Genomic DNA, 27,116 nt, shown 5'->3' with positions numbered 1-27,116 from the left:
GCAGCAGTTTTCAGCAGAAAATTCCCAGAATCACATTGGATGAGACTGTGGGCTGAGAGTAATGTAAGTGATTAATGAGTCCCCTGCAGAACAAAACCTCCTCAGCTCTGTCACAAGATAGTTGCTATGGTTTTTTGACACCGCTTAGCAGAAATTTGCTTTGGATGGGGGGACTGGAGGAGGGGAGAAACTCAAAAAAATACTATAGAAAAGTCCTTCATTGTACACTGGCAATTATTCTGAGCAAAATCCTGTGCCTGTCTAGAATTTCAAGCTCTGTATAAATACTTTCAATTAGATTTAAAAAAAAAAAAAACAAATACAAAAAAACAAATGAGGAGACTTTATTAAGAACAGGCAGCTTGAAACATGTCTTGTTAGCTATCAACAAAGTCTGTTAGAAATGTTGGAAGGTTTCAGCTAGGTTGATGTAAAAACAACATCAAATATCCCCTCCTGTGAGACTAAGTTAAACGTTCTTTGCAGTGACTCAATTAAGGCTAGGTAAAATACACGCTTCATTGCGATCAGCTGCAACAACTTCAGAATCTTTTAGCGGGATATTTTAACCAAGTCTCAAGTTTCAACTGGTTTCAAAATGCTTTGTGGCAGATGGCAGTTTTCATAGGTGTAAAATATTCTAATATACAGGATAAGTTCTGCCTGAAACATCCAACAAAACAGGAATGAGAAGTTAGCCAGGGAAGGCTTTTCAAAGTGTCTAAAAATGGTTGCTTCCCATTTTATAATGCATAAAAAAGCCAGAGCAGCATGCAAGAGTTTTAAGGTACTCTGCCCATCTGGAAGAAGAGTCTTTCCGCATGTATTTTGTGCTTTTATCACCACTCCCACTTGAAGGAAGATCCTGCTAGACTGAACACTGGAGATGTTGAGCTCAATGCTTATACAAGGGCCTAGAGAAATTGCCATCCTTTAGCAGCTTCAGGCATTTCTGAATTGTCTTATAAACTCCAAAATCTGTAAGATGCAGAGTGCCTCACCTCCCAGAAACACTATGTAAGGGTTGTCCATCTATAGTCAATAAACATCAAACCAGAAGACCTGGAAGCACAATTCATTTGGGCTTGTACACTTAAGTCTGTCAATATGTATTTACGTGCCATAAATCAATGTGATATAGCAAACATCCAGGTTAGCTTGGAAAGGGAAGCAGGATAGCTGTGTTATCACATCACTCTGGGCTACAGGGGGAATTATTCCAGGAAAAGCAGTATACTGATACAGCTACTGTCCTACTGCTACCCGATGTCTGCTTGTTCAGTTCCAAGTGGGACTGCATTATGTCACAGTGAAATATTTTTTAGGTATTTTTTCAAAACCAATTTCTGAATCTCAAGTAGGATTATTCATTACTTTATTAATTAATTCATCACTTCACTAATTTCAGTGCTCCAAAGTATTTTTTTACCACCTGATGATCTGGCCCACACAAACGATGAAAAATCATAGATTATACAGATAGACAAAAAAAGCTGCGGTAGTGTATCCATTGGCATGTACGGTGTTGGATAGGCAAGGTGTCAAGCTTTATAGCATGTGGGAGTTCTTGAGAACTGCTTAACCGTTTTCAGTGGAAAATGCTGTGTCAATATCAGAATTTTTTATATAAATGTAACAGTTCCAATGAAAATTTTAATTTACAAAGATGTACAGTTCCAGGGTAGAAGGAGAAAGCATAGTCAACACCACAACAGATGCACAGCAAGTGCTCGAGGGGGAAGGTGGCAGGCTCAGGTGCAAATCCCCACGTTGCGTATCTTCCTGCCTAAAACCTCAACAAAGTCTTGGTTATATTTCAGTCAGAAATATTGAAATCTCAGGATGCTCTGCAGGATGGGAAAAACTTGGGTTTTTTTCCCAGCTCCACATATAAAACTTCTCCAGCTTAATTATTCCTGATGTCTGAGTGGATGCTTTAAAATCCAACTAAGAGTTTATAGGGTACAAGAACAGAGTATTCAATTTTCTTACCCAATGCAAGCTGGAAGACATGATGGAGGAATATTTCAGCAATTAGCTGTAACACATTTGAAAGGCAGATTCAGATCACAACTCAATAGAAATGCAGGTAATAAGAGGACTTTTCCAGACAGTCTTTCAATATAGCTCTACCACTGAAGGCAATGTTAAGTTGCACTTGAAAAGCTATAATTTGGCCACATCTATGCTCTCTTTCCACTGCTTCCCTAAGTGCTTGAGGCTGAGGTTTGCCACTTTTCCAGTGGTTTTGCTTTCAACATTTTTGGTTTTAAGCAATTCCCTTATTATGATTTCAGTCATCCCCTTACTGCATGTTCCATCCTACTTGTGACCACTCTTCCTATACCTACTTCTGCAAGAGTTGATGTACGGTGTTCAGCAGCACACTAGCAATATTCATTCAGTACAGTGCCTTCACCATTCCCACAACCATCAGAAACCAATTCAGCATACATAGTTAACATTTTTTGTTATTTTTTTCTCTGTGTGCTTTCTTTGAATTTCTACCATTGTGATATTTCACAGACAGTATGAAAACAACATTCATTTTACACTGGTTTCTCTGCAGACCAACAGGTAACAAAACTGGTAGAATTCCTAGGTAAGGTGTTCCTTCAGTAGAACAAGAAAGCTGGGGCTGACAGATGACAAGTGAATTATTTAAAACAGTATTTTTTTTTTTGTTTAAAGCTGTTGTGGTAAGCAGTTAAAAGCTGGTCTTCAGCTTTTAGAAAACAAGGAAGGAAAGCAACTGATCTTGTTTAAACAATTACAGTCCCTTATCTTGACTGGGTATGAGAGGGTCTTCCAAGAAGCTTTATTCTTGGACCCATGTAACACCTCACCTTCCTGAGACTGCTGTTTCCACAGAGGGAACTTACATGACAGTGTTAAACTAGATACTTATCCTTGAAGACACTACCTGCTCATCATTTGTCCACACAGGGAATGGACGACAAGGGACTACATGTACTTAGTTACCTATTTCTGTCTTTAGACAACTTAAAAGCTCATCACTGCAATTTTACTAACAATATGTTCACTCACTACCCTTCTCCTCCAGACATTTCAATTTCTTCAGGTTGGCAACTGAAAAACAATAGAAATTATGAGATCACATCCAGACATTACTGAGTGTCCCAATTTAAAGCAATTAACGTTTGCCTCTGGGTGCACCTTCACTTTAGGTTGGATCAGGAGCACACCTTCGAACAGAGTTTACTGATCATCCCCACTTACTGTGCATTTATCCATGTTGCAGAGTGCTCTTGAAGAGCGCTCTTTCAGATGCAATGCAGCTGACAGCTGCACTTCAAGGACACATCTGAGGTCCTCCAACTGTGTGGAGCAGTCATATCAGCTCCTCAGCACCCACTCTCCTATTAAAGAAGACAGTCCTATCAGGCTGCAGCACCTGCTAATGCTGATGTAACTCAGTTAACTACAGGAGAGAATTAAAGCACAGAAACTAATTAGAAGGAGACACCAGCCTACTTAGAGATAGATCTTTGGTTTCTGTCACATCCCTCTTCTGCTGGCTAACTGAGCTGAACTCTGAGAATCCCTTCTGTAGGCACCAGTTCTTACCTGGATGTGGGTTGAGACCTGCACATACCACCGGGGTTCAGGATCATGAAGTGACGTGGCCTCTAGGAGCCAGCAAGCATTTAATAACCAGAGAAAGTCTGCTACCTGCCAGTACTGCTACAAACAGGAGCAGTACTTCCTTCAAAAACTACTTACCTTCAAAAACTAGAAGTTAAATCCTAGAATATTTGAGAACTCTCCTTGTTTACATGCTTCAAGTTTAATTGTAGATAAATTAAAAGCTTTTTACTCCACTAGGTGGTGTAATTTGTCTTTCTGCCAAAAGTGGCCTTACAAATATTCCCCCTAACCCTTCATTCAAGATGGGGCCACAAAACGCTTCTGTCAGGAAAGGGGAACTTAACCTTTAGAACATTCCTAGATCCACGAAGGAATAAAGTAGAAACCTGAAACAAAAATATCATGGTCGCTCTATATTTCCCCTTACACCGAGGTGCCATCTAAGCTGTTCATGAGATTTATCTCATGTTTTTTATACTGCAACACTCCTAGCAGCTCTCTCCTTGGTTTATGTCTTGAATTACAAGACAATGCAGTCAAACATACTCCTGGATCTTTCCTGGCCAGTTATGCTTGCACTTGCACGAGTATAGTTACACAGAAGAAAAGCAGAGAATGCTAGCCTGCATAACAGGGTGTATCTTGGAGGATATACCCTGGCTAAATGTAACCTTGGTGGATATAGCCCTCTGGCTGAAACAAAAACCACCTCCTTGGCTGATGCCATCCAACTCTTGGCTTCAAGTGAAGTCCAGATTTTTAAAAATTATGTCTGGATCATAGCTTGCTATTTAGACATTTTTAGGCATTTATTTATTCATGCTCACTAAATAACATCTATTGACACACATAAAAATATAAAGAAATCTAGGAAGCAAAATGCCCAACAACCCATCAGCAGCATAACACTCTTCCTCGAGTTCTGTAGCTGCTAATCTGCCACATGGTTCAGCTCTCCCTAAAGTTCCACAATAAGGAAGCTCTTACTGGAATAATACCATTAGATAATTTTTATAGTGTTTCCAGGATGTCTTGTAGGTATTAAGCTTAAAGAGAAGTCACAGAACTCACAGAAACAAACTAGTATGAGAAAAGAGTCAGTTGTTCAAAGCACAGGACTGAACAGAACAAAACCCATCTGGCAAATTGGAGGAAGCTCAGCTATCCTATCAGCTGCAACTGCCCTTATGCTATCCGCCCACAACTTTGCTTGCCTGCTCTTGGAGAACAGATGCTGGTAACATAGGCATTTTTTAATGAACAAACCCATAAGAATTGCAACCAAGAAACACATCCAACACAGAGGGAATCATCAGCTTTCAGCACTGCAACTTTCTGGTACTTCCTCACAGTCACAGTCTGCCCAGAACCCCTGTTAATTCAGGTTATTTACATAACCAGATACATTCAAGATCAGCCAGAGCAGATAGCTCTAAAGTTCACATGCCCACCATACCCTCTCCAAGCACAGAATTTAAAACACAGGACTGCCTACTGTGCATTACTAATGGCATTTCTAAACATAAATGCCACTGGAGGATTTGTTTCTGAATGCAAATTTAACAAACCAACCATTTCCTCTGTGGATGACTGATGCATAACAAATCTGAGGTATTTGTGTCTACAAGTTGTGAATACTACAGACTTAGAAAATTTGTCCAGAAATATTCTGCAAAATATTTCAAGCTTGAATGGAAACAAAACCAGAAAGTTCCTCAACAGCTACAGTAAAGGCTTTAATCTCATAAAAATAAACAACTAGCAATTCGATTTGTCTCATAACCACTTCTACACCTCCAGTTACACGGGTATAATACTATCTAGAGTAGGGTCTGTATGGTCTTACATTGACCAAAGGTTCCGGAAGTATAGCTCTTGATGTGATAGAAAAATGGAGAAACATCCTTCTTGGTTATACACACCAGATAAACAGCCTTCTTAGTATTATCACCTTGTGCACACATTTACTCATGAGAAGTCATCTGTGCAACTGTAAATTCATACATGTGACAATCTTCAAATTGAGTACTAGAGTGCTCTACGAAAAAGAAACCTGAGAAACACCATGACAAGTGCGTGTTTACCTCTGCTGCACAGAGAATGCATATGCTATGTCTAATTAGTGATGTTGATCAATTTAAACCTGATTTATGGTCTGCTGAAAAATCTCATACCAGGAGACTGCTTAATAGCAGTACCAATATACATAGCTCCATCGTAAGAAAAAGGCACTTTGTGCTAGGCAAACACACACATTCTGAAAAAATGTATTAAGTATTTACAGGATGGAGGTTTCTGTTCCATTAAGTCACTTTCATGCTGTCGTTAGACTATGCCTCTAAACAGAGGTGGGTTTAAAGGCTTAAGAAGGAAAAGGAAAATTGGCATAAGGAGATACCCAATATTGGCACTGCATCAACAACATAACTGCACTCCAGTCTTAGCAAACGCGGGTTTTGCAGATTTCAATTTGCAAATTGTGACAGCAGATGGTTCAAACCTGCCCCCATACAAATCCCATCCCTGAAATGGCATTGCCTACGTTTACACACCCTGAGAAGAGAGACTTGGATTTCCAGAGAACTGAGTGAGTAACTTCTATTCTGGAATGCCTGTTACAGAGAGCACAGGACACTTGAAACAACAGCAAAGCATCTGGCCACTATTACCTAGCCAATAAAATTTTATTTAAATCTGGAAGGAAAACATGTTTACAAGAAGAAAGATCTAGGGAGATTTATTGCTCCCCTGAAATTCAAAGAAGTCCCACAGGCTCTCTGTCAGCATATCAGTGCTTGAGCAGAAGGACGAGCAAGATCTTTAAATCATAGGCTAAAGTCCATATCAGCATAAATTGCACAGAGTGCTTCATCTCCACGTTGCTTCCCGATTGATACAATCTGTGTATGAGGAGTAATCCAAATATTGGATTGCACATATTTGGCAGATCTTGCACCCCTCTTCACAGACAATGGTTTTGTCATAACTCACAATGAAGTTACTGTAATACTGTTCAAACAGTGTGCTGTGTGGCACAGACAACCGCTTGGCCATTTCATAGAGGCTTTCTGGCTTCAAGTCTTCAATGCTGTAAGCTTTAGTCAGGATGTATTCTAATTTCCAATTCGATTCATTTTTCTTATTGGCATCTCTGAGGTCCAAGTAAAACTGCCAAAGATCCTACAGTTAAAAAAAAAAAAAGGAAAGAAAGAAAAAATAAGCATGGCTGTATTGCTTTCTTCCCTGCTTCATTAAGTCTCTAGAGTGATATATTGATTAGGAAGCTGTCACTCCTCATTATTCACAACTGAATAGAAGGTCACGTCCCACCCCAAGAGCTGGGCTTATACCCAAAGCTGGTACTTGAAACGCAGTAATGGCAGGGGGATGGGGAGGAGAGGAAAAAGGAGCCACAAAAGGCAGCAGTGGCAGCGTTAAGAGGTCTCTCCCGTCCAAACTGTAAACCAAACTCGACTACACTCATGTCTGCTTTAGGAGTGAGGCAAAAGGGAGAGAATCAGAAGTTTATTTTCTGTAGGCACTGCTTGAGGGGCAGAATGCACAGAGAAAGAATGGCCCAGAGAGAATTTAAGAGAAAAGGAAAGACAGAGATACAGGAGTGAAATCTGCACAAGAAAGAAGCAGCCTGTATTAGCACAGGTCTCCAGGCACAGTCTGAGAGAAATCCCAGGCACAGTCAAGCTGCAGGATGCAGTGTCACCTAACTCAGCGAGGGCAAGATTTTACCTTGAATTACAGAGAATATCCGAGTCACTCAGAGCCAAAATAATTATACAGGATTCACTTTATCTCCAAAAATCACATGAGACTACAGAATAGAAGTATTCTACTTTTTTCCTTCTAAATTGATCTATGATTTCCTATTAAAAGTATAAACTCTGTATAGGAAGGTGCATGATTATGAAAGACAACACATAGTTTGAAGTGCTTTTCTTCATCTGCTTTTCTACACCCTTCAGAAGCATTTCAGAGACTGCAACCCAGAGCTTAGGCTATCACCAACAAACAACACTGGTATGTAAACAAGCCTAGGATTCAGGCAAACCTTTAACACCATTGCAGAGCTCCCTGCAAATAGTTTTAGGATTCTGCCCAGAAAACTTCTGACTATCTTTCATTCTACATCGTAAGAATATTCCATAGAGAAGAAGTAGTACTGGGTAGTCCTGCAGGCACAGAAAGACTGACCAAGTTCTCTTTCAGACTTCCCAGGAAGAAAAACAAGAGTAAGGACCAAAGTTCCACCAATAGCCATAATACTACAAAGGCTGACATCTCGCTGTTTAAAGTCCTAAACAATGCTTTAAAATCTTTACTTACCAGCAAGCTATAATCAAAAAGATCATATTGATACAATCTGACACCAGGGTTATTGGACTCCATTTGCCATACATTCTTCACTGGGGTTACAGCAGGTGCCACAAACAAGGAACTTACTGGCTTTTCTACAGGAAGAGGGAAGGTGAGGAAACAGTTTCTTTTCAATAATTTCCTTCATAAACACATGTTTTTGTAGAGAACTAACACAGCAAGAACCAGAGTGACTAGTTTAGATACATTAGCTTCCCCCCTCAACCCTGGGATTAGCTATATCACTGTGAACTCTTTCTATACTTCCCCTGGATAGACCAAAATCTGTGCAAAATACCACAGCACACAGTCCAGCATGTACCAATTAAGTTTTTCTATACTAGAGGCTTCCCACCAATTCAACTACCTGGGCAAAACGGTCTTGCCTATATGGAAGGTCTCTGTATTTTGCATATTTCTACTGAAGAAATATTCAAAACTTTTAGTTGCTGTCTCCATGCTGTATTTTACATGTTGCTTTATATATTTTTTGCTTTATGTATTTATGATGTTATTAGAAACACCAGAGTATTATCACCTGACCTCGAATTCACTCATCCAGACTAGCCCAGCACCTAGTATGTGAAGACTGATTTTCATAGCAACCAAAACATGAGGATGTACACGAGATTTAATTACACAGACTATGCTGGTAAGTATATTAAGAGGTTCTCCATGGAACAAAAAAAGAAGCCCTAACTATTTATTTCACTACACAAGGCCAGTCTCCACATATGAGCAGAAACTTTGAAAGCTTGCAAATCAGTAGACTCTTCACATTACATTTATCTTGAATTCTCTGGAATTTTGTCAAGAGGAAAACAGCATGAATAGAAGACAGCCTAAAACTCTACAGATAAACATAAACTGTATTTAGCTACATGCAATTTCATTGTTTACATTTTGTCAAAAGATGCAATATTATTAAAATAATTTAGAAACAGTTACTTGAGCGTGCAAACTGTAATGACAAGGCACCAAGATCAGTCTGTCCTCAGTGGAATATGCAGTAGAGGTGATGATTTTATGCACAAATGGGACAAGACATAAAAAATACGTAGGGATAAGACTGCCTTGAATACCATTTAAAAAAATATAAAAAGCCACTTCTTTCAGTAGGGCTGGGTTCCTTTTTACTGGAGATTAATTCCATTATAATGCCATGTAAAAAGATAAATTATTTAGAACACCATTACTCCAGACAGTATTTTGGGCATTGAATACGAGTTCATATAAAACATAGATAAAAGAGCCAATTAATATTTGGGGATTTTACATAAACCAAACCAATGGACCTTACACTGTTCTACGGTACAGACACAAACATTCAACCAGTTACTTGTCAGAGATCTTCTGTTAGAGACGTTAGAGTTCTCCATACGGCCATGCCCATGCTTAAAACTAAGGGATTTCAAAGCAGTAAACAAAATTTTCAAACCTGGGTGCATTTCTTGAAGGGAAATTAGCTGATCTAAGAGATGCAACAGGCAGAGACTTTATTTCCCCTGCCTCCTGCTTACCCTTATCTTAATTAACTTTGAAGCAGCAGGGAACTCAGCAGAGAGGCACAGTAATGATGCAGGAAACACAAGAACATAGAGCATGTCTAGCTGGCCTGAGAACATTCCCTTTGACGCATTACACAAAAGCAACTGGCTAGTGTAATTTGCCCTTGTCACTGAGAGAGTGGTGAGGAAAGACTAGAAATTCTTGTCTAGGCACAAGCATTCATTAAAAAAAAAAAAAAAAAAAAAAGAAAAAGGAAGCTTAGGGTGTCTCTTCTGACTTCAACAAAAAAAGACAGTCTGCCTTCCAGGGTTCTCTTTGGAAAAAAATTGGGAGCGTGTGAGGCTTGAACACTTGTAGATAAACCACAGTATTTCCCAATATCCTTTTTCAATTATTTATAACAGAGGCTAACTACTAAGAACATGCAAGAAAACATTAATTTGCTTTTAATCAAGACAAAAAAAGATGAAGGATTCAACAAGCATCATTACCTTCTTCATCCAGGAGGACCATGATACTATCTCTATGTGTATGTCCAAAAAACTGCCCCACGATAACACTACTGTATTTGCGAAAAATCTTTACCAGTTTCTCATTGTAATGCTCCCTGATAGCTGTAGTATTCCTCACATATGGCAAATATCCTATTGGTACATGTCCTATTATATATACCTAAGGAATTAGATACAGAAAGCACAATTAGCACCTTCATTTGAAACTTACACTTTTAGCTGTAACACAAAAATAGTTACCACAATTTCATAATAATGCCATCTTAGAAATGGCATTCTGAAAGCTATAAATCATGACAGTTTTGTTATACAAAATACAAACAGTAAGAATGTTTAAATTCATTATGAGGAAAAATAAACACTTTTTTTTTTAGTGAATTCAGTATATTATTGGGACAAAAGTTCCAATAATCTTTGTGTGATTTCAGGCCAAAGGAAAATTTGATCAATTATTTCAAATGAAAAAATAAGTTACTAGGGCAAGACTTAGGATTTGGCATATCAAATGGATAGTAAGAAAAACTTGTGTTAGAATATTACAGAGCCTGCATTGCCAGAAAGTCACCAGAAACATGGAAGAACTAGTTTAAACCCCTCTATCCGAGGGGTTTTTAACTTGGTTCCAACTGCACACACCAACGATAGGGTCTTATGAGGAAGGAAAATCTCTCCTTTCTCACAACTGTAATACAGTATTTTCAAAATTACAACACCATAGCAGAACGTAAACATGTTTCAAATAAAACACTTTTTCTGGTCAGATGATGAACCGATCCTAGCATCAATCAATCAAACACGAGTCAACAATTTATAACCACACTTTAAAACCTAAGTATTATAAGACAGTCTATTGTAACACTCAAATCATAGCAACTGCTGCAGCTTAGCTAAGTTTTGTAGTTGACAAACTCCTTTCTATTTTTGATACTTGTCATTACATAAAAATGTAAATGAAATATGCTAAGTGTGCACATCTTAAAATTAAGGGATAAGAGTAAAAAGAGAAACAAAAGGGAAACTATTAAGTATTCTCACCCTAGCTCCTGCAGTATTTTACGTAGCAAAGAAAAGGTATTTTACTGTCTAATTTCAGAAAATGCATTCAACGATTTTATTAAATGTTGTAGTATAATGTGCATATTTAAGGAAGAACTATTAAAAAAAAGAAATTTTGATTTTGCAGTATCTTTGGCAGCATTAATATTTTTCTAGAAGCGTGTTTATATTTTCATTGTCTCTACTTCTTTTTTTTTTTTCTTTTCAAAGTTTAAACACACAATGCTGATGGGTTCTGTTCACAACTCCTACCTTTTCTTTCTTTTGTGAAGAGGTTTCTAGTACTCCCTCCAGCCAGGCAAACTGGTTGGCTGGGTCAGTGATATTCACAGTTACACTGTTGGGGCTGTAATATAAATTCGTGTTCAGACTGATTATCCTGAGGGGTTGAGAGCTATCACTAGATTCAAACAGCTGTGTGTAGAAGCCACCTGTGAAAACAAGACCAACTTCATCTGAAAAACAAAAGGCTTCAAAGCACAACTTTAGAATAAAAGTTCAGCACTGACAAAATATCCAGCCTTACTCTTTCTAATAAAATAGAATATGGCATGTTTATTCATGCTATGCATCACCTTATCACAACAGAACATCTTAAAAATCTGTTTTTAGCAGCATTTTAGTAGAAGTTGACACTGACTTTTTTATGAATTCTTGTCTGTAATTGCCTTTGTGTTTATTTGACAGTTTTCAGATGCAATTATCCAACTGACACACAGGAAGTGCCCTGTAGCATTTCTTCCACAGTGAGAAATGCACATTTATTGAAATACTGTAAACATATAGGTTCCTCCAGGAAGAACTGTTTTGAGTTTAGTAGCCTTGTACTCTGAAAGTCATTTAACTTCAGACTGGAGTATGATGAAAAGTAAAGACCAAAGTCTTTCAATCCAAGCTCCTAAAAGTCTCCATGGCAAACAGAGCTGCTTCAATGGGTGCAATTTCATAGTTCATGGACTTCAATGGAGCCATGGCAATAGAGCTATAACAATATACCTTAACTTAAGGTCTGCCCCTTTGAGTTTTATTTTTCCTATTAGAGTTTCTACTTCCACTCTTACCCAGAGTTCCTTCTCATTCAGGACACAAAAACACAAACTAAACTTTGAAATCCCTAATGTCTGAGTGGATTGGAAACTGGGCTGAACTTTTCAGTTATTTGCTAAGAACAGAAATCATAATTAGGATATCAATATTCTCCCAGTTAAGTAAGTTGGACACAAATCCTTCTCTCTAAACTGGAGAAACAAGGGTTTGATGGACGGACCACTCGGTGGATAAGGAGTTGGCTGAATGGCTGCACTCAGAGAGTGGTGGTCAACAGCTCAATGTCCATGTGGAGACCGGTCACAAGTGGCATCCCTCAGGGGTCCGTGTTGGGCCCGGCCCTGTTCAACATCTTTGTTGGCGACATGGACAGTGGGATAGAGTGCACCCTCAGCAAGTTCGCCGATGACACCAAGCTGTGTGGTGCCGTCGACATTGGAAGGGAGGGATGCCATCCAGAGGGACCTTGACAGGCTGGAGAGGTGGGCCCGTGCCAACCTCATGAAGTTCAACCAGGCCAAGTGCAAGGTCCTGCACCTGGGTCTGGGCAATCCCAGGCACAAATACAGGCTGGGCGGGGAATGGATGGAGAGCAGCCCTGAGGAGCAGGACTTGGGAGTGCTGGTGGATGAGAAGCTCAGCATGAGCCAGCAATGTGCCCTTGCGGCCCAGAAGGCCAACCGCATCCTGGGCTGCATCAAGAGAAGCGTGGCCAGCAGGTCAAGGGAGGTGATTCTCCCCCTCTACTCTGCCCTGGTGAGACCCCACCTGGAGCACTGTGTCCAGTTCTGGAGCCCCCAACATAAGAAAGACATGGACCAGTTGGAGAGTGTCCAGAGGAGGGCCACAAAGATTATAAGAGGGCTGGAGCACCCTTCCTATGAGGACAGGCTGAGAGAGTTGGGGCTGTTCAGCCTGCAGAAGAGGAGGCTCTGGGGAGACCTTATAGCGGTCTTCCAGTACCTCAAGGGCCCACAGGAAAGATGGGGAGAGACTGTTCAGTAGGGCCTCTTGTGACAGGACTAGGGGTAATGGTTTCAAAATAGAGGGAGGTAGATTTACATTAGATATTAGGAAAAGATTTTTTACAATGAAGGTTATAGAACACTGGAACCGGTTGCCCAGAGAGGTGGTGGATGCCCCATCCCTGGAAATGTTCAAGGCCAGGTTGCATGAGGCTCTGAGCAACCTGATCTAGTCGAAGATGTCCCTGCTCCTTGCAGGGGGGTTGGACTAGATGACCTTGAAGGTCCCTTCTAACCTTAACCATTCTATGATTCTATAAATATGATCCAATTAACAGTATAATCACCAAGACTGTGATGACTTGAAAAAATATGTGCCTATTTATTATGCTCTGAAATACACATAGCATCAAAACTGAAACATTTAATCAATTTTTTTACAACGAAATTTAAGTCTTCTTGTGCATCATATGCTTTTATCTGAAAAATATTATGAGATCTCGAAGGCAACAAGATATTTCACATGCATTGGTACAAAGCCAATGATACTGTACATGTTACAAGAAGCAAGCAATAATTATTGCATCAGAAGAGAATAAATGTACCCTGAAGATAAGCATCACTATCCAAAAAGACAAGTAACTTGTCCTAGCAGAAGCATTACAGATAATTCACTGTGCTGATTCATCCCGCAAGACTTAGCTGAACAAACAGGACAAATCTATAGAAACATTAGTTCTCTAAGCCCTACCTTCACAATGCATTAGTGGCATATTTTACCTTTTCTGAAGGTATTGATTGCTTCATCAGTTAGCCACGGTTTCCAGAAATCTGCTACAGCATTGTAAACTTCACTGGTAGTTACAGGAAGCTGATCCTGTGAGAGAGCAGAACCTGGCTAAGTCTTAGCATTCAGACACGTAGACCAAAAAAATCACTCAATTATCCCACCTGACCTCTCACATAACATGTAAGCATATCCAGTCATCTCCAGGAGGAACTCAAGAAAGGGAGAAACTTCTGAACATCCAATACTGCTGATCAGGAACAAATGCCACAACTTAAGTCAGCACTGACTGCATGGCCTTGTTAATGTATTGATAAACTAATGTCAGAAAAATTTCAAACCTTAGGAGCATAGCAGAGTGGAAAACTATACATTCTGCAAAATTAATAAATATGTAAACTGAATAGTCAAAGTCTAAAAAGCAAGTCTCCTGGAGGAAAAGCTTGAACATAAGCTTCTTTTACAGAAGGTGAATTTTTCAAGCAACTTGGGGTTTATAGCAGCTCCCCAAAACTTCACTATAGCCCTCAGAAACATTCTGGTGAAATTCATACATATTTCCATGATATCTTGTAGTTCTAGTAACAAAGCACTTAAAATGTAAATTAAAAGTTTTGTCAATGTTTTCTCCCACTGGCTCTGATTAGGACTGTAGCACTTTTCAATCTGAGCCAAGCAATGCCCATGCACCACAGCCTGGTAAGAGCCATGCTCTCATCTAACCCTGACAGGAAGATCCCAGCCTGGCCTTGCGTTTCCTGAAATGTCTGCTTGGATTCTTGGTGCTAGAAGAAACAAACACATCGAAAACTAGGAACAGTATTACAGTGCATGTTTTCTTAAACACAAAATTTGACCTAAGATCTTTGAAACTAAACCTGCATTATTAGAGGCTTAGGCACTAAGTCTCTGTCTAGGAGTAGTGCAATCAGAAGTCTGTTCAGACATTTGTTGCTTGCAGCACACACATACCAGTTATTAAGAAAGCTTTGAGCCATACCAGTTCAGCCAGAGCTAACAGTCACTAACAGACGTAGCAAAACCAGATCTCAGATAAGAGGTCACATTATGGACTGAAGGTGGTTTGGACCCAGGCAAGTCAGCGCTCTGTGAACTTGTGGATTAGACAGCAGTTTGGGAATTTGTTTTAAGAAGGGACAAGGATCTGAAACAAATAAGACTATGCAGAAAGACTGAGGTCACAATATACGATCCGAAAGGTACTCCAATGCTCGATTAACTTGAGTAGTGTTTTTAATAGGCTCTGCAAGAAAAATCACCTAAGACCGTTAAATTGTTAAGACAGACAGGTCAGAACACAATACAGAGCAATAAAATTCTTTGGTGCATGGTGAGCGCGCAGCTTTCACACTTGCTCTACAGCAGCCTACAGTGTGCGTGCGGCTTGCTCCACATTGCTTCCGGTCTACAGAACATTTGCCAAGCGTGTCCATATGAAAACAGACATGTTATCAACAGCAAAAACAAAAAAAAAATCCAACAACCTGAAATGACCCCATAGTGGGGAATTTCTGATTCCGTGATATTTTTCAAACATTAACAGAGAAGTATGTCAGTTCAGTGCATTGGTGAAACCTGCTGTTTCAAAGCAAAGTATCACAGAAACACTCCTGTGTGGTCTTGTGCAGAGAGAACTACAACAGTTAGACCAGTCAATAGCCTGCTTCAAAATACTATTTGCTGCCCATCTGCCCCTCCTGACCATCTTTTTTCTATCTGCAGATTTAATTTCACAGGTAAAACCTGTATTTGCTGGAAAAGTCACTTCATTCTTTGTCTACAAGGTTATTGTATACAACTTTTTTCTTCTATATCAAAGGAGACCGGTATATGATAAACATTCTTTGTTAAGACTTTTTAAAAAACGAAACAAAATTAAAACAAAACACTGACAACTTCAGTTAAGGTGTTATTTATGAAAATACTTTACCAATGGTTTCTGGTGAACCAACCTGGCCCCCTGTCAGTGCACACGACAAGCTGAAGTTGTACTACCAAATTTAGAACACAAGAGACTCAAGTCCCGGCTTGGTTTGTGCACTCGCATTTCCAAAACATGTTTAGCTCTTATTTTGTCTCTCACATTTCCCTTTCCTCTCTCTAAGCATTTCAGTTACTCCCTGATTTGGGAATCACTAACTCCAGTAACGATACAGGCAATGATACAATCACATACTACACCAAGATACACCCTGATAGGCCTAATGAGTAACACAGCAAGCTGGAATAAAAGTCTTCGGGGGTACGAGGGGGTGTTTACTGAATTCCCATTAAGAATTTCAAACAAAGTACTAGAGTTGACCTGCTGCACATCCCTTCTGATCCCCTCAGATCTAATGACAGAATTTGCTTCTCAGCCCTGCGTGCTGCCAGATCAACTCACAATATGCTTTAAAGGACACATGAAGCAACTGTTTACTTTTGAGCTATGCCAAGAAAAATCTTTGCAGAACACTGAAAGTAAAAAAGCACTGTCCTCAGTTGCAATGGTGCACACACCCAGTAAATCATCAGTGCTAATATTTCTAAGTGTCCAACAAGCAAAGAAAAAACAGACATGTTTTTAATAATAGTGGAAAAACTATGGGAACATTACGAAAATTCTGCCATTAGTCTGATTTTTAAAAAATCCAGTGATGTCAGCAGACAGATTTCCAGTAGGCCTTGAACCTTACCATGGGCTCACACATCCATTAAGGATGTCATTTCTGTTATCTTAAGTGTTTGTACACACATGCATGACTTACACGCTTTTTTTTTTCTTGCTGCGTATTAACTACGATGAGATCTGGTGGTTCTAAGCCATGAGGAATGATTAGCAGTAACTCTGCATGACCTCAGGCAACATACAGATTCTACCTGGCATGAACATTTGCTTGGGTAACTTAACACAGAGAGAGAGACATACTTTCTGTTCTTGATTGGAATCATCTATAATTTTAAATGCTAACTGGAGAACTGTAGAATGCTGTCTCCAGAATAATAGTTACATAAATTTAACTCTTTATTTTTCATACCTGTTTTCTGAGGGGTTAGGAACATGTTCAATATGATACATAAACAAATTTCTAACTTGTTTTACCTGTGGCCAGTAGTCATGATTGCCCAAGGCTGGGAAAACCTGAAGATCTGGAAAGAAATTACGAATTGTAGAACTCATATTGCCAATGATGCTAATGACCAACTTTGTGGAGAGTTCTTTTACAGGAACATGAGGAGGGCTGTCTCTGGAAAAGGAAAAGGCTTTATTGGCAAAGGTTTATTAGCGACATAAGGAAACACAAAAAAAATTCTGCAGACACATCTACATTCTAGCATGTAATGCTACTATAGAATCTTTAATTAAAATCATATAATTGCCTGAAAGCCTCTCTGCAAATGCTTTTTAAAAAAAAAAAAAAAAAAAACAAGTAGAGTAATGTTTAGCCCATGATTCACATGTGTCATAACTAAGATTTCTTAGAAATTAACTCAACTCCATCATTGAGCTACTATGCAGTTTGGTTTATGTATCTTCCATCACCTGCAGAACCTTGGAAGTTTAGTTTTCCCCTTTTAATTATCAAGCAACTCATATGCCTCCCTTTCACACTTCTTTCTCCAGTGCCACTGCTAAGGCACACAAAGCCTCACAGATAACACCTGCATGACAGAGATATTATTACGCCCATTTTCTAATAAGGAAGATCGGCACAGAAAAGGTCAGTGTTTTACTCAACAGGGGACTGCACACATGCAAAATATTGCAATGAAAGACTGTGAAACCACACTTTCTTTAGAAGCACATGCAGCTATGACTGATAATAAGAAAGAGAAAGAGAGCATCTACAACATTATTATCCTCCCATCGCTAGCTGCTGATCTAGAATTCAGGTTCACCAACCCTGAATGGCAACTTTATACACTTAAAAAAAACCAACTCAAACATAAGCTATAGTATCGCTTGATTCTAGTAACCTCTTACAGAACCAAATAAAATATAGTTATCTTCTAAATATAAGTATCTTCTACAAAGGGATGCACTTTAGATTTAACGACCTAAAGACACAGAAAATCCAATACCTCGCATAGTAGTTAATTCCAGTCAGTTATCCCTCAGACCTCTCTCCTTTTGCTTTTTCCACTTCCCGCCCTCCCTGCACCATTTCTATTAACTTACACTAATACAGTCATGTGGTAAATGTCCCAACGAACAGTCCAACAACATCCAGAAATTATAACAGAGATTGAAATCTGTTCCTGAAGACTTATATTCTCACTCAGTCTTCCACTTATTAGCTATTCGGACAACTAAAGGGACTATTTGAAAGTAGCATTTGTGAGATACTAAACTCAGATCTGTTGGTGCAAATATAAACTTGTGAATTACTGCATTACATGGTGATCCAGCTGTTAAAAGCTTTAAGTGTAGAGTGACTTGAACACTTACCCAGTCCAAATCATGAATGAAACCTGCTGTTTTGAATCTTTCATGAACGCAAATGCTGACAAAATAAGTTGATATGGAGAATCACACAAAAAGTCTCCAAAAGGGCCTGGGTCGGAGGCATTGGCTCCTTTGGAAGAAGAACAAACTTTGGTGCGATCAGGGGTAATATGATAAGTTGGATCTAAATGTAGGTCAGAGACATGCCAGAACTGCCCTGTTTTCAGAAAACAAAGATTAAAGAAAATGCATTATTTGCATTTGAACTGGATATACATGCGTAATGCCAAGTTTGCTCCAGTTTGTCTACTGCCGTTCCTCTTCCAAGTTTTGAAAAGGAGAAAAAAAATTTACAAATTGTTGATTAGTCCATCTGCTAAGTGTGGGCAAGTTCTGCACTCCTGACAAGAGTCCTTCACGTAGTCTGCTTAGAAAAACTGAAAACAGAAGCAGAGGCATAGGTTTAAGCTATTCAGCAGAAAAAAAAAAAATGGAGGTTGGTAGTGACTGGAAAATAGGGTCGTTTTCATTAATAACAATCTGGAAACTGGAGAGTAGAGGAGGCGATAGAAGGACTTCTCCACTCCATCTGAAAAGAGAGGGAGTTGCATTTTAATTATTTTTCCAGATCTTCTCTGGCTGGAAGCTAGTCTAGAAACAAAGGCAAGAAACGGCATGCGTGCAAAGATTTCAAAGCTCCTCTTCTCAGCCGCAGTAGCAAAGAAACCAGGCTTCTCACCAGAGAGAGGTGTGCTAGCCCTACCTATTCACTAATTTCCAGGCTGACACATTCTCAGCCACTGCTACTTAGCACTGCATGCAAAATGGAGCTGAGAAGCACAGGAATATGGTGAACAAGGTGAATTAAGCTTGTATTAGACTACCAGCCTTCAAGTTTCACGTAAAATAAGTAATTTCTTTCTTCCCGTTTCAAAGCACTTGGGAAAGGCATACGTTTGCCTGGAGTGGTGGTTGTGAAACCGGGACAGATACAAGTTGGTTTTTCCCAAAGTCACATGCTCACTCTGTGGCAGAGCAAACACCACGCAACAGGACCCCATGGAGTTTTATTTCAGGAAGCAAACACCAGCAGCAATCTTCGAAATCTGCAAAACTGTGACTCCTACCAACACAAGGCAGAGAAACGTCTGGACACTCCTACTGTTTGGTCCAAGGCACATGAGAGTCACGGGGCATGAAAATCCTGTGGAGACCGTTCCGGAGCACTCACCTGTGTACGCTACAGTCCCATGGATCACGCCAAGCTGAGCATGTGCGTGTTTGCTGCCAGCCCAGAAACCAAATTTAATGTTCGCAGTGTGGGGCTCGGCACACGGCTCCAAAGGCGGGACAGGGCCCACCTCACCTGCCACCGTCCGGAGGGCCGGCCTACCCTGCCTAACTACACACACCCCCCACTGAACTCCCCCACACGGGAACAGCGGTGTCTTTACCGATCTAAAATTCACACAAAGTTGAGGTCCGTTGGGACAGGGGCACCGCCGGGCCTCCCCCGCCGCCAAGCCCCTGCCCTGACAGCACGGAGGGGCGGGCAGCACCCCCGGCCGGGCCCCCCTCAGCCGGGCAGGCACCGCGGGCCGCACCAGCCGTCCGGGACCCGGCTGTCCCTCACCCGCCTCCCCGGTCGCCCCCAGCCGGGCCTCTGCCCGCCCTCACCCTGCGCCGGGGCGGCCCCGCTCAGCTGCTGCCCCCCCACCTCGGCGGACTCACCCGTAACGACTCGGGGCTGCGGGCCGGCTGGCGCCGCCTCCAGCGCGGAGCACAGCAGGGCCAGGCCGAGGGCCAAGCGGGCGGCGCGTCCCCGCAGCAGCTCCATGCTGGCTGTGCCGGCAGCGCCGTGCCCGCCGACGGTTGCTCATGTGACCGCCCCGGCCTCGGAGGAAAGAGGCGAGCCCGGGGCGGCTTGTGCAAGCCCCGGTCCCGGAGGAAAGAGCCGAGCCCGGGGCGGCTTGTGCAAGCCCCGGTCCCGGAGGAAAGAGCCGAGCCCGGGGCGGCTTGTGCAAGCCCCGGCCCTTCGCTGCCTCCCCGGGACTGCCGGAAGCCGCCGCTGCCACCGCGCCCCGCCCGCAGGACTGGGGGCCAAAAGCTTGAGGGGGGCGGCGGGGGCAGCTGCCGGCCGTGCCGGGGTGACCTTCAGGAGGTGCCACCCCTGAGTCAGCGCTGAGACGCTGAGGACCTGGCGTAGGAGCCAGGCCGGCCGCGGGCAGGGCTAAACCGACGGCACCGGCAGGTCTGAGGCGGGCAGCGGGAAGGCGAGAGGCCCTTCCCCTCTCGGCCTGTGGCCTTTGGCACCCGGCGGGCCTGTCCCTTCGAGCCCCGGGCTCTCAGCAAGGGGTTAGGGCTCTGCGAAGCGGCTGGGACCTGTGGCTGAAGGGCCTTTCCTCCCATCAAGAGCCAGCGGTGGGGCCCCACCGGTGCTGCCGACCGGCAGAGCTGGGCCCTGCAACGCAGGAGTCCTGAGCATCTTCTGGAAAGAAGGTTTCGCACAGTGTAGGTGTAAAAAATGGATCCTGGTTACTTAACACGCTTTAAAATAATAATAATAATAATAATTTTGAAAAGCTGAGGAAATACGCTATCAAGTACACCTTTAATACAGTTTAAGGAAAATGCTGAGATGTGTTGTACATCTGAGTCTCCATCGCTAAGGTTGTACGGTAGTGGAGCTGCTGTGGATGGCTGCAGTCAGCGTGGTTTCTGGTGAGGAAGGGAACATGCTGTCAGTTTTAGGAGCAGACCAGAATAACGATGTCATGGATGCCGTAGCTGCCCCAAAATGTCCTGCTGCTCACTGTGTTCAGATCTGCTTTCCAGGGCTTTGCGAAGCTGTTTTACCAGCAGCTGAAAGTCCCCTGCGTTGACATTTTCCTCATTTTTCCACTCCTCCAAGTGGTGCCACAGGCACTTTGCAGGTACCGCTTCTCCATTTTTCTCTCTCTTATTTAATTTGACACTAATATGCTTCATCTTTAGAATAGCAAAAGACATCACCAATAAGGTTCGTTATGGTTTCATGTGACTTATAGAACACACGTATGTAGGGAAATGTAACCTTTGTTTAAAAGGAACTGTAATGTAAAATAGTTACCTTGAGGGTTTATTTGTAAACCAAGTCTTAACAACCTGTTTTTGCATTCCTTTCCTCATATTTAATAAAATCCTTATTTTTTTAACTCATAATTCCACTAATCACTTGTCATGAAGATTAATGCCAGTACTGGGGACCTCAGTCTGTTTTCCTCAGTGACGAAGGAAAAGCAGCTGCTTCCACCTTTCTGAGAAGGAGTGGCTGGGAAGAACAGTCGTGTGGCAAACACACCCACAGGCAAACAGGCAGCAATGGAGGGGAGATAGATGAAAACTGTATCAGGTACTGAAGCCGAGGATTAAATAAGCTAATAAAACTGAAGAGCAGAAGATGCTATTTAAACATAACCTGCACTATAGCAGCTAAAGCAGCCCAAAACAGAGACTGCAGCTTCATATACCACTGGAATAAGTTCTTCTTTTCAGTTCTGATGAAAATAAGTTAGCTCCTAGATTTTAAAAATATCAATATCCACTAAATAAAACATCTTTATAATGGTTCATAATTAAGGACTCATGATGCTCCCCACGAGAGAAAACAGGCTTGGATATTCCTCTCAAGCAGCTTCTTTGTGAAAAAGTAAAGCTAAGAACATTAAATTTTGAATTTGTGTTGGTTAGATATCTGTGTCTGAACTTCTATCAGGTGAGATAAGCTATCCATGTTATCCTAGCTATTCAGGGAAGCAAGAAGCCACTTCCCGTGATACCACATAGCAGATCTGAAGGATGGCATGGTGCAGTTGGAAGTGGCCTGGGAAGTTGGACAGGAAACCCCTTCTGCACTGCTCTCTTTGCGGTCACAGACCCTTGGCTCAGCTCTGCCTTTGAAAGGCTGTAGGTAACTTCACCTCCACATGGCCCACCAAGTCAATGTGTCAGAAAACATGGACTCTTCCATCTTCTCCCCACCACCAGCAACATGTTTCAATTTTCCTAATAATCAGAAGTGTAAGGGAGGTTTTCCCACACTGGTCTTTTAGGGAATATTCTTCAGGATTAAGGTTTTAATTTCTCTCTTTTAAGCAGTATTTTGAATTCTTCATAGTGCAAATTGTTATCTGCTGTACATACTAGCTATGAAACTACAGCTCAGGGAGGGGAATCTCAGAAGGTCTACCACTGTTTTTCTCTTTGTTTCTTCCCACCCCTGTGGAGACTCATGAAAGTTAAGCTTTGTACTTGAGGTTCTAAGTCCTGCCCTTTATCATGTTTGTCCTTTCCTCCCATCGTGTGAAATACTTCAGTCTTTGCACTTTGATTTATTTCAGTCTTTTGTATATTAACCTAAAAAAAAAAAATCAACAAAAAAACCCACCAAAACAAGTGAAAAACTCTCATAACTATTAAAACCAAAACTACAGGATCCGCCCCCCCCCCGCCATTGAAAGCTGTCTGTCTCTTGGCCTTAGCACACACTGGATAACAAGTTCCCCATGAAGAGGAGACCTGGAACTGGCTTGAGCCTCTTACTTCTCTGCATATATATATATATATATAAAATGAAAAGAGGGGTTTTAGATTTCTCCAGCAAAAAGCCACTGAAATAGAGTGAAGGCAGTTTTTCATTTCCCATGTACTCAACATCACAGAGAGAGGCTGCTGCAGCATTGTGTACCGCAGGCTTTTCTGTTGTTAAATGAGAAAAAGGGACTTTCAACAACTCCCTCTGGAACACTGAAACATTAGCCAATTAAATGCAAAAGGAGCACAGGTTTAAAAAACTTTTTAATTTGTTTGATCTGCATTCCAAAACAATTCAAATATGTTCCATTTACTGTAAAAAAAACAGAGGCAAGTGTTTCAGAAATTTAATGCCAAGTTTAACCTGTTTCACTATACAGCACAAGCTTGCCAATTTGATGGCATAAAGTTTTTTTTAAAAAAACCCCACCCCTCCCCCAAAAAACTCTTTATTAATCTTTCATGCCAGAAATGTGCATTTTAGCTATGTTCGATTACGCACAGTACATTAATCCATCCAGCAGAAGTAACATCTGGACAGAGGTCAGGTAAACTCTACGCTTTCTCATAGTGGCGAACAGCAACCACATCACCAAAGGTGAGAGTCTGCAAGTCCAAGGAAAAGACAGACAGGTTAGATGCTGGACCATTTTCTGTAATAACGTAACACATATTCAGAAGTCCATGCTAGAGCAAGGTTGGTTTACGTTATGTAATTTACAGAAAAACAAGTTGGTCTCAATTATTGGTATTTCAAATTAACAAGAGGCAAGACCTCAAAGTTACAGATCTCATAATAAATTTAACTTTCTCCTTGCTATTTTCAAATCCAAGAAGCACATAATGCACATGTACAAGGCAACTACAGTAAGACCAGAAATAACTGCTTAACTTTTCTAGTTTTGTGAATGTAACTTCTTAAATACAACATTGTCTTAATACAGATTTAACACTTATTTTCCCAAAGCAGATCACATTGCAAAATATGCCATCTAAAATCCAAGTCTTCTCTGCCCATATTCTATACTGTTATGCACAGGCGTGCGCTTAAGGAGAATCTTGTATTAAAATAAATGCATTCTGTGCACTTACATAGCTATAACTACCAAATATTTTAGTTACTGCAGTTGTGCTGAACACTAACTACAGTTATGAGCTTTGGAGGTATTTCCTGAAGTGGAACAGGCCACCTCATCGTGTTCAAATTCCAAAGGAAAAGTTTTCTGTACATACATGTAGCCGTTTCCAAAAACAAAGCATGTGTTTTTCCTTGAATCGCTTGTCACATTGTGTTGCACTGACCATATGCTTTACAGTTTAATTATTTGGAAGTCTCCATCCATACAAATACTCTGAAGTATTTACAAAACAAGCTAACTGGTTTTCTCCAACAGCCAAGTCAGAGATCAGTATAGCTGAGGGGGTTTTATTTCTTGAAAGTTACATCTCTGTGCCAAAAATAAGCATGAGAAGTGCGACCCTAGACATTAGATAGTCATTTACACTATTATTCACCCCATACTCCTGTTCCTGAGAAGTCGGGAAAAGCACGTAAATTTAAAACAAGAGTTTTCTTCATGCAATTGCTGTTTATCATAGTTTTTAACAAGATAGGAGGAATAAACCCTTTATTTTTAAATACAAAAATGCTACTGCCTCCTGCAATATTGTAATTTTATTTTCCTAGAGAGATACTTGTTCTGTGTAATTAAATATTTATGCATGCGTATATAAAATAAGTTTTAAAGAAATCTAAATTAGCACTGGCAACAGATCATTGTCTATATAATCAAGAACTTTGTATCTTTTCCAGCTCACCAGGACTTTTTGGGGTTTTTATTTGCTTGGGCATATACACAAACTCTAGAAAGAACATACACACTCTGGAAATCCACAGGCTGGCCTGCCTAAAACCACTAGCAATTTCAGTTGTCAATAAAACAAGATGCAAAACAAACAAAAAATGTTAAAAATTTCTGTTAGCTTTCCCCACCAATTAGTTTGTGTATAAGTAACACTTACTTGGTTGTGTATACGTAACACTTATCAGTTTGTGTATAAGTAACACTATCTGTTCATAAAGCTTAAGATAAATGTAAGTGAGGCGTACTACCAGTGTATGGGAATGTTCAGTGAGCTTTATACTTACCATTACCATTTTGCCATCCTTTATTTCTCTCACAAAGTTTGTCTCTTTGCCGTCCCACTTCTGTACATGCACTAGCTTGTCTCCATCCAGGGTCACAACCGACTGTGAGATACCAAGAAATACAAAGACATTCATTTATTTGGGGTATTTGGGATTCTGCTCACACATTCAGCAGGCACTATTCTATTGAATTCTCTTCAATAGATGGATGTGGGTCTAGAATGATAAAGCAGCCCCAGCCATTTTAAAGCCAAGACCATGAATCATCCTCATTTTAAGCATGAACTCCATACAATTCTTGTTTGTGTCAAGGGATTTAAAAAGTTGTTTCCTTTGAGTTCCAGTCTCACAAGAACCACTGTTTCAGATGTGCTTTGGGATAACTTTATGTTAAGCCCCCAGAGATGCAGGGAAGAAGGCGTTTCACCATTTCAACTGGAAAAAGTTATGCCAGACAGTATCTGGATTGAAAGAAAAGCAGGCAGCTAACACAATAGACACTGGAAAGAAGGCAGGGGGCTGGCGATGTAACACATTGTTTCACACAAGACACAGTGTAAGCAGATAAGTAAGACGTAATTCTAGTCTTTTTTCCTGTCCCTCACAGTACTACAACGGGTAGTAGCAGAAGTTACATTTTTTTCCTTTGACCCTTCCAAAGATATAGCCGCGGGGGCGGAAAGAAAGAAGAGAAGGCACTGCAGCCCCAGAGTTCACTTACTTTGCAGTTTCTGTCATCGGGGGTAGTTTCATCGAATTCCTCTCCAAGTTTAAAGCTGATTTCTGTGTTTTTGAAAGTGCTTTGAGTCCTGATCACTACTTTGTCTCCCTCGCTGCTGATAATCACAGTGGGTTTAGTCACATTCCCCACCTGCCGCGTCGCAAACCCCACTCCTAGACCGCCGAGGGAAAAGAGAAATCCATCAGACATTCGAGTTTTCACTTTTTTTTTTTGCCAGGCGTCAGGCTATAGAATTTTTTCCGCCGCTCTACAGCTTGACGGTATCACAGTGAAAAGCTACTTTCTGCTTCGTTTGCGCCCTTACACCTATAGCACCCACAGGCACTCACTCCCCCAAGATGCAGCCCTGTACCCCCACCCCACCTCCCAGCATCGTGAGGCGGAGCCCCGCTCAGCAGCAGCACGGCCGCCCATCGCCTCTGCTGCCGGGGGTCTCACCTCCTCGCCATTCGGCACCGCCATTCCTTTGCTAGTTTACCTGCAGGCAGCATCCCCCCTCTCCCACACGCTTTCCCCTAGCCCGGGGGCTCTCTTGCAAACACACCTCGCACCTCCCGGCTGAACGACCCCCATCAAATTAGCTCTACCGAGAGCGGCACAGCCGCCCATACCTCCCCTGCCTCTGCGAATGTCTTACCTACACCTATGCTACTGCGGGGGGCTTTTTAAATTTTTTTTTTTTTTTTAGGATCTCCTAACCGTGCCGCTGCCGCTCGGCCGTACCTACCCAGCGCCTTCATGTACTCGTCGAAGTTGTGGCTGTCTACCAGCTTCCAGGTGCCGCAGAAAGCCTCCACCATGGCGGCCGCCTGCCAGTGCCGAGACCGGTGACGGGCAGCTGGTGAAAAACGCCGCTGCCGTCCCGCCGCCCCGCATTTAAAGCCGGCGCCCGGCGGGGGGCCGGGAGGCGGAGGGGCGGCCGCGGTCCGCCCCCAAAGCCGTGCCGGTAGCGGGCGGGCGGCGCCTGCCCGCCCCGTCGGGGGACGGCGCTCCCCGCCCCCGTCGCCCCCGTCCCGCCGGCGGGGAAGGGGCGCTGGGGGCGGCGGCGAGGGCCGCTCTCCGCAGCTCGGGGCACAGAGCAGGACGTGGAGGGGGAAGGGGGAGCGGCAGCCGGCCTCACCGGAGCCGCCCCAGGGCCTCCCACCCGCGTTGTCGCCCCCGCTGAAGCAACGCCGGCAAAAAAGAGAAGCCGGCACCAAACGTGAAATGCTCTGCTGGCTAAAAATCCAGGGTGGCAGCGCTGCGGCAGAACACCACCACTAAAAGCTTTCCCATGGAGATTTTCCAGGCCGGTTTGGCATTGCCCAAGCGCGGATCCCTTTCCCTCAGCATCACATGGCGTCTGCACCG

At 42.0% G+C, this 27,116-nt stretch overlaps 2 protein-coding genes across 2 annotated transcripts; both read right to left on the bottom strand.

Moving 5' to 3' along the window:
* Positions 1–6,274: 6,274 nt before the first annotated feature.
* On the bottom strand, positions 6,275–20,354 carry SMPDL3A (sphingomyelin phosphodiesterase acid like 3A). Its single transcript, XM_086744240.1, has 8 exons — positions 20,035–20,354; positions 18,307–18,520; positions 16,960–17,104; positions 13,850–13,946; positions 11,310–11,488; positions 9,981–10,161; positions 7,951–8,075; positions 6,275–6,789 (listed from the first exon to the last, which is right to left on the bottom strand). Exons 1-8 carry the CDS (start codon positions 20,138–20,140, stop codon positions 6,478–6,480), a joined length of 1,359 nt encoding a protein of 452 aa, XP_086600366.1. The 5' UTR covers positions 20,141–20,354; the 3' UTR covers positions 6,275–6,477.
* A 2,768-nt stretch (positions 20,355–23,122) lies between these two features.
* FABP7 (fatty acid binding protein 7) lies at positions 23,123–26,649 on the bottom strand. Its single transcript, XM_086743928.1, has 4 exons — positions 26,494–26,649; positions 25,746–25,918; positions 25,025–25,126; positions 23,123–23,481 (listed from the first exon to the last, which is right to left on the bottom strand). The coding sequence occupies exons 1-4, from the start codon at positions 26,564–26,566 to the stop codon at positions 23,431–23,433; spliced, it is 399 nt and encodes a 132-aa protein (XP_086600054.1). The 5' UTR covers positions 26,567–26,649; the 3' UTR covers positions 23,123–23,430.
* Positions 26,650–27,116: the final 467 nt, after the last annotated feature.

The sequence above is a fragment of the Chlamydotis macqueenii genome, chromosome 3, assembly GCF_036417535.1.
Source record: "Chlamydotis macqueenii isolate bChlMac1 chromosome 3, bChlMac1.mat, whole genome shotgun sequence".
NCBI classification, from domain to species: Eukaryota; Metazoa; Chordata; class Aves; order Otidiformes; family Otididae; genus Chlamydotis; species Chlamydotis macqueenii.
Note: the sequence above shows the minus strand (reverse complement) of the source record. Positions and strands in the feature narration are given on the sequence as shown.